This window comes from Pogonomyrmex barbatus, unplaced genomic scaffold, assembly GCF_055798465.1.
Source record: "Pogonomyrmex barbatus isolate J1 unplaced genomic scaffold, ASM5579846v1 scaffold2, whole genome shotgun sequence".
Lineage (NCBI taxonomy): Eukaryota > Metazoa > Arthropoda > Insecta > Hymenoptera > Formicidae > Pogonomyrmex > Pogonomyrmex barbatus.
The window spans coordinates 1,950,252-1,966,358 of NW_028297116.1; the positions used below are offsets into that span (position 1 = coordinate 1,950,252).

Sequence of the window (16,107 nt, forward strand, 5' to 3'; positions counted from 1 at the left end):
ATTTTCTGTCTTAATACTTGTTATTAATCAGTTGTAATTGTTAAATGTACAATAATCATAACAATAATATTTAATATAAAAACACTATTTTATAAAAATTTTTCCATAATCTTTCATATAATATATAATTTTCAATATATACATTACACATATATATATATATATATATATATATATATATATATATATATTATTTATTTATTTATACATTATTTATTTATTTGAGACATTGCTAGATCCAGCATTTTATCGCCTATTTCACGAAATAGCTCCCATTCTTCGCAATGTGATAAAAGTTGTATGCTGAATTTTTCATAACCATAGAATGCACCTGCTATTGCACCAGCCATACTGGCAATTGTATCTGTATCACCTCCCAAAGTAATCTACAAGAACAACGACAAAGATACTAAAAGACATGATTTTTTAATATTTTTTTTATATAAAATCCCTTTTCTATATAAAAAATAAAATGATAAATTTCATGAAGCTTATACAATTTACCGCATACTGAATTGCTCTTCTAAGAGGATTGTCAGTTCGTATCCTTCTTATGCGTCTCTGTGCTCTTAGGAAGCAAAAGATCGCAGTAGGAACTGATTCCAAAGCTCTTATACTATTACCCAATTCTTGAACTACTCTTTCCTCATTAGGATCATCTCCTTCCTCGGAAACTAGATTCTTTACTATGCTTAGTCGCTCTTTGTATAATTGGCTATGATTTATGCATAATTTAATATTTGCTTAAATATAATTTTATATATATATATATATATATATATATATATATATATATATATATCTATCTATAATTATATTATATTTATATTTATTTATTATTAATTATATTTATATATATATAATTATATTTATATATATTTATTATTAATTATATATATATATATATATCACAATATAAAATATACCTTGAATCATCACCAATCTTATCCATTTTACTTATGAGATTGTCAACAAAATTGGAGACATTCAATTCTTCGCTGGGATTTAAGTGTAGGCTCTGTTGAATTGCTATAGCCTGTGATAATAAATCTTTGTGTCAGATATCTAATATAAAATATATTGTTACTAAATATCATTTTTCTCTTTTGATAAAAATTGATTTGTACTTGTAAAATAGCACCGTTTATTCCTAATTCGTGTGTGTGTGTAATCTTTGTCACTTCTTTAACATAATGTAAAAGTTTATCATAATTGTTGTAAGCAAATAATGGTACAGGTGCAATTTTCATTGCACCGCCATTACCATAAGAACCTAAACCATCAAATAGATTTTTTGCTGGGATTTTTACATTTGTTTCGTCCACATGTTCCTTCCATTGTTTAAGTATCTACATATATAAGAGATTAATTAGTTATTAATTATCATAAGTTTTAATTATGTTTATAAAAGAAAAGAAAAATTATAAAAGTATCTTTTAAAATATATGCAGACTTTGTTGTTTGTAAAGAAATCTGATTTATTATATATATATATATATATATATATATATATATATATGTGTGTGTGTGTATGTGTGGGTTTTTTCAAGAATTAAAAGTAACGAGTAATATTAAGTAAATATATCTCTTAAAATTAGTAAAACACTAACAGTGATAGTACCAGCTCCATAACCACGATCAGGATTTTCATAATAACTTCTTGCAAATCGTTGAGCTACATCAACAATATCCAAATCTCGTTTCTCAATCAATGACTCAGCTAAGGCACGTGTCATTGCTGAATCATCTGTGTATGTCATGACAGGTTCTGTACAATCAAGAGAATTCTCTTAATATAAAAAAATCGTGATTTATTAAATTACTATAAAGAATACAATGTAAAACACGCACCGGAAATTTTAGACTTATCACATTTCTTGATTAATATTAAAAGAACTGCGAAATTTTGGTACTTTAGACATTATAATAACATATAACTAATATAAACATATTGGACCAACGAGTAACTTGTACTATTAAAAGTAAAATATTTCAAATTAATATAAAAATCAAATTAAAGTTTTTACATAAAATGTACGAACTGGTGAAATATTATCTGTATTAAATAATATAAAAATTATTGTGTGATCTAACCTCTAAACTTTGTTTCCCATAATTTATCGTGCTTTCGTTGCAAAACGGTCTTTTTGAGACGCGATAATTTTTCTAAGCCTTCGTATGGACTTCCGAGGCAATCGCCGATTAAAACGCCCAGCATCGTACCGCGAAATTTATTTTTCAGTAATGCTGTATCCATTTTTTATCATGTCACACGAAAACCTAACCTATAACTGAAACGCACAGGATTGTCAATAAATATTGAGACATTTTTCTCAATGAGTTTTGGAACGCGGGTGAAAGTAAAGGCAAAAACTAAAAATTAAATTGAAATTAAAGTTAAATAAATTACGTTGGTTACAAAAATGGATATGGTCTGAAATATTAGTTCTATTTGTTTTAATTGAATTTTTTGTATCGTTTTTTTCTGTTTTTCTCTCTAACATAACGAACTGACAATGAGAGTCATTGCATATGTATGTACAATTATTCAAACTAAATTGTAACTGTAAAATTGCGTGACTGAATTAATTATTCTTGATTTTTTATCTTTTCCTATGAATTTAAAGAGTTCGAATTTGTCGAAGAATTTTTAAATTTTTGTAAAATTGAGAAATTATTGAAAAACGAATTATAGGAAATCTAACGTTGATAATGTCACATTATCAAATGTTATAATAATTAACTAATACAACTTTCTAGATCATTACGTCAATTATAAAACCAGCCATTTGTTATTATCATTTAAATAATAAATATTTACGTTTTAAATAAAATAAATTACGGAAAAGAGAAGAGTAATATCCTGCTATCAAATTTCCATATTAAATTTTGATGAATGAGTTATCATTGCGCGTTAAATCTAATCAGGCAAGATATTTAAATCGCGCAAAATAATCGTTTTGATAAACAAACATTTTTCCATTATATTTACAGGCTCTCACTCACGAGAGGATAATTAACTGTAAGATGATAATTATCGCTCATTGAAGATAATAATGTCGAGTTTGATATATCTGTAGTACTTGTTAATCAAATCTCTAGTGCTAATCAAATCTCAAGGCGTAATGTGATAGACGCGATGAGTAATGCGTCTTGAGTGCTTATGAGTGAATGATTGCGTCATGATTTTACATACACAATAGCGCATTTTTATGGTATAAAAATTAAAAAGAATATTACGAAACCGTGCTAGCCATAATTATTATTGACAAATATTTCATAATGGTATGCGTGGTTAATTTTCAAAATTGCCGCGTTGCCGTTCACGTATCGGTTTTCGAACAACAGCATATAATCTCGTATCAAGACATAACAAGTATGCAACAAATAGCAATTTATCGGTGGTATAGGAAAATGAATGTAACTATGTAACTAGTTTACATCTATTTTTTTCAGTCGGCGCTAGTGCACAAAGGAGATTTAATGATTACAAGGAGAAAGTCGACATGATACAGATTTCTCTTTAGTAAGTATAATTTATTAATATATTTCTGAAATAAAAAATTATATATGTGACAATTATAAACGCATTTATTTTTCTCGATGACATATCATTTGTGTATATATTGATTGTTTTTTCTCAGTTTTATAAGTATTTTCTACATATATTTTGATAAGCGTCTAAGTTCATATGTCAAGATATTAATAGCCTCGCGTAAAAATAGAAATTTTTATCGTTTTTTAATATAAAGTTAAATAAATAATTATTTATTTGTACAATTAAAGTAATAATAATCATATTATTATATATTTAATAATTATTTATTTGTACAATTAATAATAATCATATTATTATATATTTAATAATTATTTATTTGTACAATTAATAATAATCATATTATATATTTTTATAATAAATTGTATAAATAATTTTATAATTCAAATTGTTAGAAAATTTCAGCGTGTACGGAATTATTAATGCTTCACATATGAATTTAGGCATTTATACACGCGAAAAATGCACACTCCGATACTCTGCGATAAATTTACGTGTCAAGACATTAATAACACTGTGTACACCAATACAAATTCGATTAAGTAAATACGATTTTTCCTTGCTGGCGTGAATCCGTAAGTTTTTCTAATCGGCGGCCTTTAACCACGCTCAATATAAAATTACCGCGATGTACATTTGTATAATCACCATTTTTTGCTAATAAGACGTGCATGTTCACTCGACCGAAAACAAGCTATTAATCGATCCAACATTAAAGCCATGCTTGAGCTTAAAGGAGAAACGACGGTTAGTCGAGCCACCGATGTAATCTCCTGTTAATTAATTACGTGAACTAATTCCTAGGCTCTATCGCAATGAAGATATGGCAGGAGGTGCTGTAATTTGTTCTTTCGTAATTTATGAAATACTTAAAGGTCATCTGTTGCGCGGAGCTTTCTTTTAAGTGATGATATTTACGCTGGAAAAATATCGTTCCAATTTATCTCACGCTAATGAACACGAGAACGCTGTAAATCGCCATGAAGAATTAGGAACGATATGATCCTTCATATTTAGTCATTTCATTTGATTTTCCCCATATATCATTATAATATTAATAAGTCTTGTAATATGTTATATACGCATGTAGAATTTATTTGAATACTACTTGATGTAGTTTGTATAAATTTTAATTTTACAAATTTTAATTTCTACGGATTCTTACAGCATTCATAAAATTTACTTCTATAAATGCAGTTGCAATAAGTGAGATAAAGTGTCCATCGTGTACAGCTTATTTCGCTTATCTTATCAGTGTGCCATTTACATGCGTACGAATTTCAAATCTTGATTAAGGAATCTTTCCGCGCTTGCGATATATGGTATTTATCAGAATTAATGCTTTCCATCACGCAACGTTCACATGATTACGTCATATTTGCGTGAATTAAATCCGTTAATTCTCCAAGGAAAGTTTATACTTTGCATATAGTTTTCGCAAAAAATTCGTCTATTTGTTTTCCCACATTCGCAATTATCTGTACGGACATTATACACTCGATGACTTCTAAGCGTTCTATGCACGGCACGCATAAGAAATCGCGACCCTCGCACGCACTTCACCATCTTCAGATGGCTTAAGGGTAGCTTCGCGATCGGAAAGATCCGGCGGTACTCGGCCGCGGTGATACGGCGTGCCGCCGCCTCGCGATTGGTCGAGGTGTCCGGCCAATCAGCGGCGGCGCCGTCTACTAGGCGCGCTCTACCCGGGCAGCCAGTGTACCGCCGGTCGCGTACCTGTTCGGAACATTTTTGTTGTGACTCGCGTGCCGTCGAATCCCACAATCCTCCGGCTGAGTGGACCGGCAGTGCTTCGCGAGATATCGAAATATTGTTCTTTCAATCTTTTTCCATCCTTCTCTTTGTTTTCCTTTTTCTCTCTGTCTCTTCCTCGCGTCGGATAATGATTGGTCCGCGTCGATGTTGAGGACCGGCGCGACGATACGAAGCGATACGACGAGATCATGTTATGGAGATCGGCAAGTTGACGTCCTCCTCGTGTCTCGTCGCCGCGCTGTCTCTCCGCTCGACGGTGGGAGGGTCGTCAACCGCGTCGCCGAGTGATCCACCTGCTCGGGCCGACAGCCGCCGCCGTCGCCGCTGCCGCCGCTGATGCAGCCGCGTGCGAGCCGCTGCCTCTCGCTCCCGGGACCGCCGCCACCACCGCTGCCGCCACCGCCACCGCCACCGCTGCCGCCGTCGACGCGATCCTCTCGCGTGGACCAAGCGGGAGATCCGCGATAGGATAGGCGCGCGCGTTTCCATTCCTTCTACCATGCCTCCAACCCTCGTAATAAATTCGCTGTAAGAAGCCACCCGCGAATCTCGCCGCAATTCATTATCGCCGATCTCTATCGCTGCCTCCTTTATTAACAGGTGATGATCCACGAAAATGCAATCTTTACCTCTAATTCGATGGGGGATACGTTGTACGTTTAAATAAAAATGCTTTGAAGTCTCAGTTTAGGAGTCTTGAATTCGATATTAATATTAACAATCACACGATATAATTTATGAAAAAAGAATTCGATAATGGATACATTTTTAATTGGGCATTAAACGTTTCGTATTTTAAATTGCTATTTATTAAGTGTGAATTTTCTGAAATAACATGCCCTTATTATTTCAGAGCGCGTATTTAAATAATAATAGCGCGGTATTCATTGACGCGATATTTAATTGCAATGTTTGATTTTGAGCATAACAAAGAGGAATTGGAAAAGAAATTTCCTAAAGCAAATTTCTTTTATCTGTGCATCGCTCGTTCTTGCGATTATGATAAGTGATGCGCTTGATTTCGAAATGCAAATCTGAAAAAATCTTGAAAACTTGAAGAAATTTAAGAAAAGTCTTTTATACAGTCTTATACAATCTTTTATACAATTGAAAAATGCATAATTTATAATCGAAGCGTAATTATAATATTAAAATATGATCTTAAAGCTTGCACGAGATATAAAAAATATTAGTGAAAGAAGAAACTTTGCTTTGAAACTTGACAATGCTGAAATTTTGTAGTTTTAATATATGTGTGAGAAAAGTTCATATATAGAAGTTCTAAAATCAAATCATACACTCTTTCGTTATTGATTGAAAAATTGGCAGCGCCAATTATCTGCCATTATCTTGTACATTTCAATTTCTCAGCAAGAAATATCTCATCATTTCTGATCGAAACATCAATTTACATAATCCGTTTTGGAATAAGCAATTATCGTTTAAATATGGAAATGTAATATTATCAACATATCTGCGTTGATATAAATCTCATTTGTTTAATTATTAATAAAATAATGTGGATATAAATCTGTGAGAATTGTTTAATTATTAAAAAAAAAGAATATATAATATAGATAATACAATGCATCGAAATAACCATACGAATAATAAGACAATAACAAATGCTAGAGGCTTTTGAAAAATAATCAAAGTTGAAAAAAATGTTGAAAATAATTCATTACTATTAAAAAAAATAAATAAATAAAATAATAGACTTGTTACAATTTGCATTACTTTCTCAGAAATTTTGAGAACCTTTTTTGTGCCTGTTCTATATATATATATATATATATATATATATATATATATAGAACAGGCACAAAAAAGATTCTCTGAGAAAATAATGCAAATTGTAACAATTCTATTATTTTATTTATTTTATTTATATATATATATATATATATATATATATATATATCAAACTAACGATAAAAGTAACGATTATATTCGTTATCATCAAACTCAAAAAAACACTCAAAAAACATAATTGCGTTATCATTTCATTGTTATTAATAAAAAAATATATTACTAATTATTAAAAAGACGATAACGGTAATAACGAGCATTACAAGTAACGCGTTTACTTCTCAATCCAAGATTAATCTTGGATTAACATTTTTCTTAAATGCTAATTTAGATAATTGACCATTGTAATAATTGCTGCATCATTAAGCATAGGCCCGATGGAGAATGTATTTATACACTTTATACACGATATGCCTATTGACCCCGTATCACATTATTATATATACCTGACAATCGCGATATAAATATTTTGACATTAATCTTTAACATTTTCCATAAATCCGCATCTGATAGAAGCAGCGTAGTTGCGGACAGGAGAAAGTTGCACCGCAAACCTCGGGGCGATTTTGTTAATGGTTTTATTACCCTTAGCTTTACCGTTAGTCTTTTTGCTCTTATTAATATCGACTGATATACTGATTATATTATTTTGCTAAGATTGTGTATTGTTCTGCACATATTTTATAAATATGCCGAAAAGTAATATTTAAGATGAAGTAAAAGTAAATTAAAAAGATGTGTTCAGATAATATAATTTATAATAACATAATTTAATAATCTGTAAATTTTAAAGATGTCATAAGTAGGTGTCACAAGTTAAAGTACAAATTATCCAAATAAAATAAAAGTTTGCCAAGTTCTACTCTAATTTAATCATCAAATTGATTTTAATGACATTTAGATTTCGATATGGAAATTTCTCTTTTTGCCATATCACCTGGTATTTTTTTTTTTTTGTTTACGCCGCGAAAAAGCAGGAAGGTCTGGCAGATTCCGCGTGTATTAGGTTTCTGCGGTTTTACATCTCTCATGGTACTCCTCGTGGTTTTTACCAATAAATTTCAAGCGGCCGCACCCAAAATCGATCTCGATGTTTTGGCATGGTAACCTTTCGCGAATTTCCAAGTCATCGATTTTTATGCGAGCAATATTCATCCGTCTTACCGGGGTTATTTTTACGTTATTCTCGCAGAGTGACCCCGAAATCTAGATCTAAGACGCGCAGCTTCAGCTTATGTCCGTGTCTCACTAATAGTGATTAATAGCGTATATGCACGCCACTATCAAATGGGAACGGCTTTATCCTAGAATCGCGAACTTGAAGCACAAGGGCTGTGTACAGATATATATGAGACTTGGCCCTTCCTCTCCCCCTCCCCCTCCCCTCCGCTCTTCTTGTTTGTGCTATCTTTCTTTCACGTGGGATCTTTGCCAAGCTCCGGAAAATCAGTAATGCCACGATAAATACGAACGCCACAAACGAACCGCTACAGCTTAATTGCGACAAACTCGCGCGTCTACTCGGTCGCGGAAGAAATCTCGAAGATTCCGCAAATGCATGACAACTTGATCTCGCTGTTGCCTCTGAAATATACGGCGCCGTAAATGCCCGTTCGGTCGTAAAGACGGAACTAATTACTCGATCGGAGGGAACATTGATATAATCGATAAAAGCACCGCGTGTAAACTAGAACGTTAAAAATATCGCGCCTTGCACACCATGCACCTTACACCCAGCTCGTTACCGATTAGACTTGGGTTGTTGCATAGTTGCGATTGTGCGGTTCCCTCGTACGATTCGCGAGGCTGTCACGTGGGAAATATTTTGCAGTTCCTGTTTGCGAGAGAGAGAAAGAGAGAGAAAGAGAGTTTCCGCGGCTTCTTCGATAATCGAGAGATCTCGAGAGAAGGAGGTCAACCGAGACGCGGCGGCGGATTGATAGAAGAAACGCACGATGAGACACACGCGATGACAGGGAACGTGCCGGCGATGGTGTGACCTCGCGAGTCATCAGATAAAAAAAAAAAAAAAAAAAAAAAGAACAGACGGAAACGGAAAGGAGGTAGCTCTTGTGAGCTTTCGACGATTTAGACAGCGGCAGGATCAAAGGTCATGGCAACGCCACCGGATTCGCCGGGACCGGAAGAGGCGTTCTTCGATTTCGAGAGCACGAGGGCGAGGCAACAAACCACCAGGCCGGTGCCTATAGAGGAACTTCTGCGACAGACCAAGTTCTCCCGCCAGGAGATCCGAGTCATGTATCGAGGCTTCAAGCAGGTACGTTTCTCTCGTCAGACCGTCGTCGATCCTCTCTGGAGGATCTGTCGAAAATGCGAAATTATGCAAGAAGCAAAAACATTCTTGGATTTTGTGCAATTTTTAGCGTGCATTCGTGCGGTAATATGCAAATGAGCGCTATTTTCAATCGCTTATTTTCATCACCGAACTTATAATGTTTTTTTTTTTTTTTTCTCCTTTATATGGAGATTTCCTTTAATTTATTCGTAATTATTTCATCGGCACTCGCATAGTTTCGTATTTTTAATTGAAGATATTCTAGTTGATTGAGATTAAAAAACTCAGAGGAAAGTTTCTCGATAATAATTTATTTATTTAAGATATTCGACAATACACATTGAAAGATTATTAATTCTCACTTTTCGTTATCTTTATTAAATATTTTTGAACATTTAATGTGACACAGAATTTTTCGAATCTCACAATTTTTAATACAATTTTTGAAGACTGATCAAACATAATTGAGTAAAACTCTAATTATTTATTATCTGAATTTCAAACTCTGGAAGTCGAGCTCTCCGACTATCGTTTTATTCGTTGCTGCAAAATTACAACAACGTGCGATAGCTCGCTATAGAGAGTAGCTCGTATCAGTATTTTTAACTTTTTCTTTATTAAAGATAGTCTCGCAAAGTATTGATTATTCACGGACATCCCATAGAAATTGTGTTAACGCGGTTACGTAAATGAATTGATTATAGCGCTGTTGGGCTCAATTATCGGTAAAAAGCATTTTTTTTCCAATCGATTTGCTACGTCATCATCGAGCCTTCGACTCGCATATCCTTAACTATTCGTGATAAATGAATTTTACATCGAGGTATTGTGGATAATACAATCATTTTATTATGAACTATGAACAAACCTATTGGCATTTCTGAGATATTTCCGAAAATCGATTAGCATGGAATTACGACGAAATTGTAGGAATGTTATATCTAATTGCAGGAATAATCAAACTCGATTTATAAACGTCGATGTGAAACAACTGTACGATTTGTATCGTAGTGTTTTTCACGTAATCTCTATGCGTGAAAATGAAACAATACAGCGACCAAGTATAAATTGTTAATAACGCGGAAATGGCTGTACGGGATATAAGGCATTTATATCGATCGTGAGAACTTTTTGAATGCGCGTCCATTTGTAACAAGAAAATTAGATATTGCATAAATATAATGGAAAAATGATTGAAAAACTTGGCAGCAAGTAGATATACTCGTATAGTCAAAAATGGAAATTGATATCCTGTATTTCTCTTTTTCCAATCATAGTTTTATGGCTGTACTTTATATCGCTCCATCGTATCTTCTTTGATAAGATACAAGAGCGCAGTAAATTTTCAATAGATTGTATCAAAAGCGATTGTATGTTTCGTGATACGGAATTATACATAGGGAACGTGCTATTAAATGAATAATAAATCTCGTTAAGTTCTTAATTTCTACAATTTATTTACACGTGGATCTTTCTCCTTCAAATCAAAGCTTTAAAAATACGAACGTTCTCTCTCTCTCTCTCTCTCTCTCTCTCTCTCTCTCTCAATTTGATTAAATAATAAATTAATGAATATTATATAAAAATATAATAATTGTGTGTGTATATATATATATATATATATTGATAATTTTAATCGAGCACACTGAAATAAAGTTAAATTAGAAAAAAAGTTAAATCAAAGAGTTAAATTAAAAAGTAAAACTAGAGTTAAATCATCGAAAGATTGGCAAAATATTTGCGATGTTTCACTTTCATAATTACGCACGCGATTCTGCCCATCCGCGGGTGCATAACTTATCCCGCGTGATTGTTATCCCGCTCTTCATTCATACCGAAGTGACCCACGTCGATATTGGATCTACGACTCTTCGTACGCTCGGGTTCTGCGCTGCATAATTTTTCGCTGACGCACGGTTCGATGAAACTCAAAGTCGTGCACGCTTCGGAGTCCAGTGCGGTCTGTTACTTTCACGATTCTCGTGAAATATTCACTAGCGAGTTACGGCGGTGGTCAGTTCACCTGATGCCGAGCCGGTGTGTGTGTGTGTGTCTGTGTGTGTGTCTGTCTGTCTGTGTGTGTGTGTGTGTGTGTGTGTGTGTGGGGGGGGGGGTCTCTCCAAGCTCACCAACGTAAATATCCGCAAGCCCTCGCGGTTGTTTCTCGTATCGTTGTTCCGTACGATGTGTCCTGGAAGAGAGACGTGTCGCGCCGGCGAAACGCGAACCTATATCCAAGTCGTGACAACTACGATTATAGCCAACATTCCAATGGGAATTGTCCGCGAGAACGTAGGACATTCTACGTTTATCGCGATTTCCACGTCTGTATTCCTCCGACAAATAGATTTTTTTTTTTTAAATATTTTGAAATTTTTTGAATCACTAATTATGTTTGTTGTTAGATTTTGATTTGCTGTCAATAAAAACGCGATAAATATTATCATTATGATGATCATATATCTTTTAGTCTAAATGCTCTATTTCAAGTAGTTGTCCTTTAGATCTATTTATTTTCTCAAAATTTTGTCCTTTATTTTACGGGAAATTCTTTTCTAATTAGAGTTTCAATGTCTAATGTCGTACTAATGAGTCAATTTTTTAAATAAAATCTAAATATAAATATAATTTGTCTTATTGTTGATTATATTTTTAATTTTTAATTTTTTTTAATTAAAATTATTCAGATTGAATTCCATTTCATTTTTTTATTTCGAGTTTATTTCAAATTTAAATCAAGAATTTGTTCCAACACAGTCGAACCAATTTAAAACTATCAGAAAGCTGCATGATATCTCATTTTGATACCTCTGTGAACCTGGCACCCGACTTTCGAAAAATTAACTTTTTTATGGAAACAGTTAGTATTTTGTTTGTAGTTGTTTGTAATAACAATAATTTCGTTTGTAGTTCAATCCATTAAAAGATATCAAAATTTTAAAAAATGATTTGCACCCGATATTAAGATATTTTAAATCCGTTTGCGCAGTTCTTTTTAGAATCGTTTGTAGTTGTTTGTAGTACTTTTAATTTCGTTTGTAGTTCAAATCGTTCAAAAGTTATAACAATTTAAACAAATGGCTAAGAGTGAACTTTGTCATTTTTTAAGATAGCGCAAATCTGCTTGCGCAGTCTTTTTTAGAATCGTTTGTAGTTATTTATAGTGCTTTTCATTTCGTTTGTAATCAAATCATTCAAAAGTTATAACATTTAAACAAATGGCCGAGAGTGAACTTTGCCATTTGTTAAGATAGCGCAAATCTGCTTGCGCAATGCTTATATTGTCTAAGTAATTATAAATGTAATAATATTAATATTAGCTAAGAAAAAATTGAAAAAAATGAACGCAGATTTGTCATGGAGAAAATTTGTCCTCAATAAAACTTAAAAAATATTTGTAAATGAAACATAAAAAAGAATTTGTTTTTATATCTAACGAAAATAAACTTTTGCTTATATTGTCTTAGTAATTATAAATGTAGTAATATTATTATTAGTAACAAAATAAAATGAATACGGATTTGTCACGAAAAAAATTGTTATAACTTTTGAACGGTTCGATTACAAATGAAACGGAAAGCACTACAAACAACTACAAACAATTCTAGAAAAGACTGCGCAAGCGAATTTAAAATATCTTAATGTCGGGTGCGTCATTTTTTTTAATTTTGATATCTTTTAATGAATTGAACTACAAACGAAATTATTGTTACTACAAACAACTACAAACAAAATACTAACTGTTTCCGTATAAAAAAGTTAATTTTTCGAAAGTCGGGTGCCAAGTTCACAGAGGTTTTGATATACTACAATTTTGATATACTACAAGAAAATTTCTTAGTAGTGTGCAGATTCCTGACAACACACAAATTTGGAAACGTGCAGGAACGAAGCTCTAAAATTTTCAAATTTGTTCTTCATTTCCTCAAAGGAAATACGATCATTATCATACCTTTGATACATTTCGTGCTGATGCGTTTCACTGTCGTCATTTGAGGTAGTTTGATGAGTACGCTACGTGTAAAATTTCGTCGTGCGGAAAATTACGTATTCCCCTTGATGACGCGCCCTCATTTACCGGGATTTATTCGACGGTTGTTACGGTTTTGGAATTTGAGAGAGAGAGAGAGAGAGAGAGAGCGCCATGCCACTCACGGCCTGATACTCGCGCGTATCCAAGGTACGCCTTTTTCCTTTTTCCAGACTGTGGGAGAATAGGTTCTCTCGGCAGCATTTGAATTTATTGCGACCACGGGAATACTGTCTCGTGAATTCCTTGCTTTTCGCAGAAGTGCCTGCCTGTGCCTGTGTTTCTTGGACATTTTCGCACGCGGGAAATCATTGCGGAACCACGATTGCGCTACACGGACGCGCGTGGAAGATTGCTTTCTCGAAAATTACGTATTTCAATCGAGTGCTGACTGAAATAATCGCGCATACCGTACTTGATTCGAAAAAAGACATATAATTTGACATATAATTTTTGTTTTTATCTGCTTCATCGCTTGCAAGATATTCAATGCGACGTTCTCGCTATGGAAATGTTCTAATTTTTTTTTAACAGGAGAGATCGTAGCCACATATTTTTTATTTTTCAAATAAAATAAATTTGCGCGCGTTGAATATTTATCAAAATGGACTAGGAAGGACTAAGAAGACTTATATCTCGGTAGGGGCATCGCATTTATATCGCCCTCGGCTCTCAGACTATTTATTCAACTTCGTGAGCTCAGTTCGCGCTCGTATCTCACGACTACATGAAGTAATGGTTCCACCGTTTGCAGGCCGCATACTGGAAAACGTTATATTTTTATTGGGTATACATCACGCACCTGTACGATATTTTCGGATTTCGAGATCAAATATGTAAGCACTTTGAGCACTCCACGGCGTTCACGTCTCGCCGTTGTAAAGCGCCAAAATTTTATCGTTTTCCGAGAATTTTCCGCTCGCGTCAACGAAATCAGTTTCTCATTTTCGAAATCTTCTCTTCCCGTATACCAGGATCTTGTATGTTGTATGCACTTCATATTGCACGACATTATGTACTACAGCGTGTGCTGAAGTATCATACCCAACCCCATGTGTTCTTAATATTAAAAGCGGAGATTAAGCAAACACGCGGGCACATATTAGGGAGGCAGTCCGCTGCAGAATTTAAAGCTATTCACTCCCAGGCGGGGTGGTGCGATTTATCTAGGGGTACGTGGACGAGATGCTGTCCGGATGCTAACTTATTCAGTAGCCGTTTATATAATAGCTCGCGTATCTTCGTGACACGAAGGATGCATAGGAATGACATAAGCGCGAAACTAAGCCGTCCCACGGCGCTTTTTTTACGGCCCGCTCGTATTTCCTCACGAACGCGCTTTTAAACGGCGTTGCACGCGAGACCGTCCGAATGAATTTCCTGAATCGAGAATGCGCGGCATTTCTCCCCGTGGGAGGGAGGGGGGAAGGGAGGGGGATACGCGCGCGCAAGAGCGAAGGGCACCGCGCGATCTCGCCATCTCCGATGCATCATCATTTTTGATTCTTCTCGGAGGATAAAAGGGGTAGAAAAAAGGAGAGAGAGAGAGAGAGAGAGAGAGAGAGAGAGAGAGAGAGAGAGAGAGAGAGAGAGAGAACAATCGCGTTCTCGAAACAATGTGCCTCTCATAATTATTGTCAGCTTACAATGGGACGGCGATAGGGCGAACTTTTGAATAATGAGAGGAAGACCGGCATCGAAACGGCATCCACCGTAGTCAGATATCGCGTGCTATTGTGTAACGGGCGTACATTGTCAGATCAACGCGTGTGAGAGATGCAATCCTGCTCCTTTCGCCGGTTCTGCGTCTTAGGATAATGCATAACCACGTTCGAACATTCGCGAAGCCTTGGCCGAGGAAAGATGAATAATATTATTCTTGCTTGGTTGTCACTTTAGCTATTGTTAGACTGTAAAAATCAAGACAGGAAAGAATATTCCGTTACATTTCATTTTTATACAGAAAGAACGATTTTGTTGAAGTATCTAAAAATTTGATCAGATACACGTTTGAAAATAATTTTTTTGAATCTTCCAAATTATTATGTAGAAACTCCTAAATCTAATGAAAATACAAACATTTTTGTTATTCTAGCAATCAATTTGAAGCCTGAATTGCTTACAAAAAAAAAATTCAAATTTCAAATTTTGAACGTCCTACATAATTATTTTGATGGTTGGCAAACAAAATTATTTTCAGCTCTGTATTTGATCAAATTTTTAGAAATTTTAACAAAAGCGTTCTTTCCATGTAAATTTTTAAATGTCATTTATATCTATATCACCTATATAATTAGATCAACTGTCAATTTATATTAATTATATGTCTATTTGGGGGCATATAATTTATGTAATTTGTCGTGAAATTTTCATTCTCAAAGGATTAGCTAAGAGCAAACGTAAACTAATCGCACAGGTGGCATCAAACGGATATGATTTAATTATGGAGCTCATTTCGTACGCGACCACAATCGTCGTGGCACTTGCGTAAGGATAGATCGTTAAGCTATGTGCGAGACGTATTGAATCATCATGTGCCTACAAAAGCGCAAACGCATATTACATAGCTTTGGGGATTGGAATTAATCCCTTGTCTGCTCACGGGTTACCCAAATTCTCGCCCAACGGATTGCATTATCA

General features: G+C 34.2%; 2 protein-coding genes across 6 annotated transcripts in view; one reads left to right on the forward strand and one right to left on the reverse strand.

Moving 5' to 3' along the window:
* Position 1: 1 nt before the first annotated feature.
* Positions 2 to 2,308, reverse strand: LOC105430396 (ADP-ribosylhydrolase ARH3). 2 transcript variants are annotated; one of them, XM_089076797.1, is made up of 7 exons: positions 2,095 to 2,235; positions 1,852 to 1,973; positions 1,611 to 1,768; positions 1,128 to 1,349; positions 927 to 1,036; positions 505 to 715; positions 2 to 386 (listed from the first exon to the last, which is right to left on the reverse strand). In XM_089076797.1, exons 3-7 carry the CDS (start codon positions 1,758 to 1,760, stop codon positions 210 to 212), a joined length of 870 nt encoding a protein of 289 aa, XP_088932923.1. In that variant the 5' UTR covers positions 1,761 to 1,768; positions 1,852 to 1,973; positions 2,095 to 2,235; the 3' UTR covers positions 2 to 209. The 2 variants fall into 2 exon arrangements, with proteins under 2 accessions (XP_088932923.1, XP_011642242.2); XM_011643940.2 differs by lacking the exon at positions 1,852 to 1,973 and having other exon boundaries at positions 2,095 to 2,308.
* A 2,968-nt stretch (positions 2,309 to 5,276) lies between these two features.
* The window catches only part of LOC105430395 (A-type potassium channel modulatory protein KCNIP1), a 50,509-nt gene continuing 39,678 nt past the window's right edge, over positions 5,277 to 16,107 (forward strand). For 2 of the 4 annotated variants that reach the window (XM_089076806.1, XM_089076803.1), the window contains exons 1-2: positions 5,277 to 5,932; positions 8,973 to 9,419. In XM_089076806.1, the coding sequence (XP_088932932.1) occupies positions 9,255 to 9,419 (165 nt within the window). In that variant the 5' untranslated portion in view covers positions 5,277 to 5,932; positions 8,973 to 9,254. Of the gene's footprint in view, positions 5,933 to 7,260; positions 9,420 to 16,107 lie in introns of those variants that run through there. The other 2 variants (XM_089076804.1, XM_089076805.1) reach the window with 2 other exon arrangements.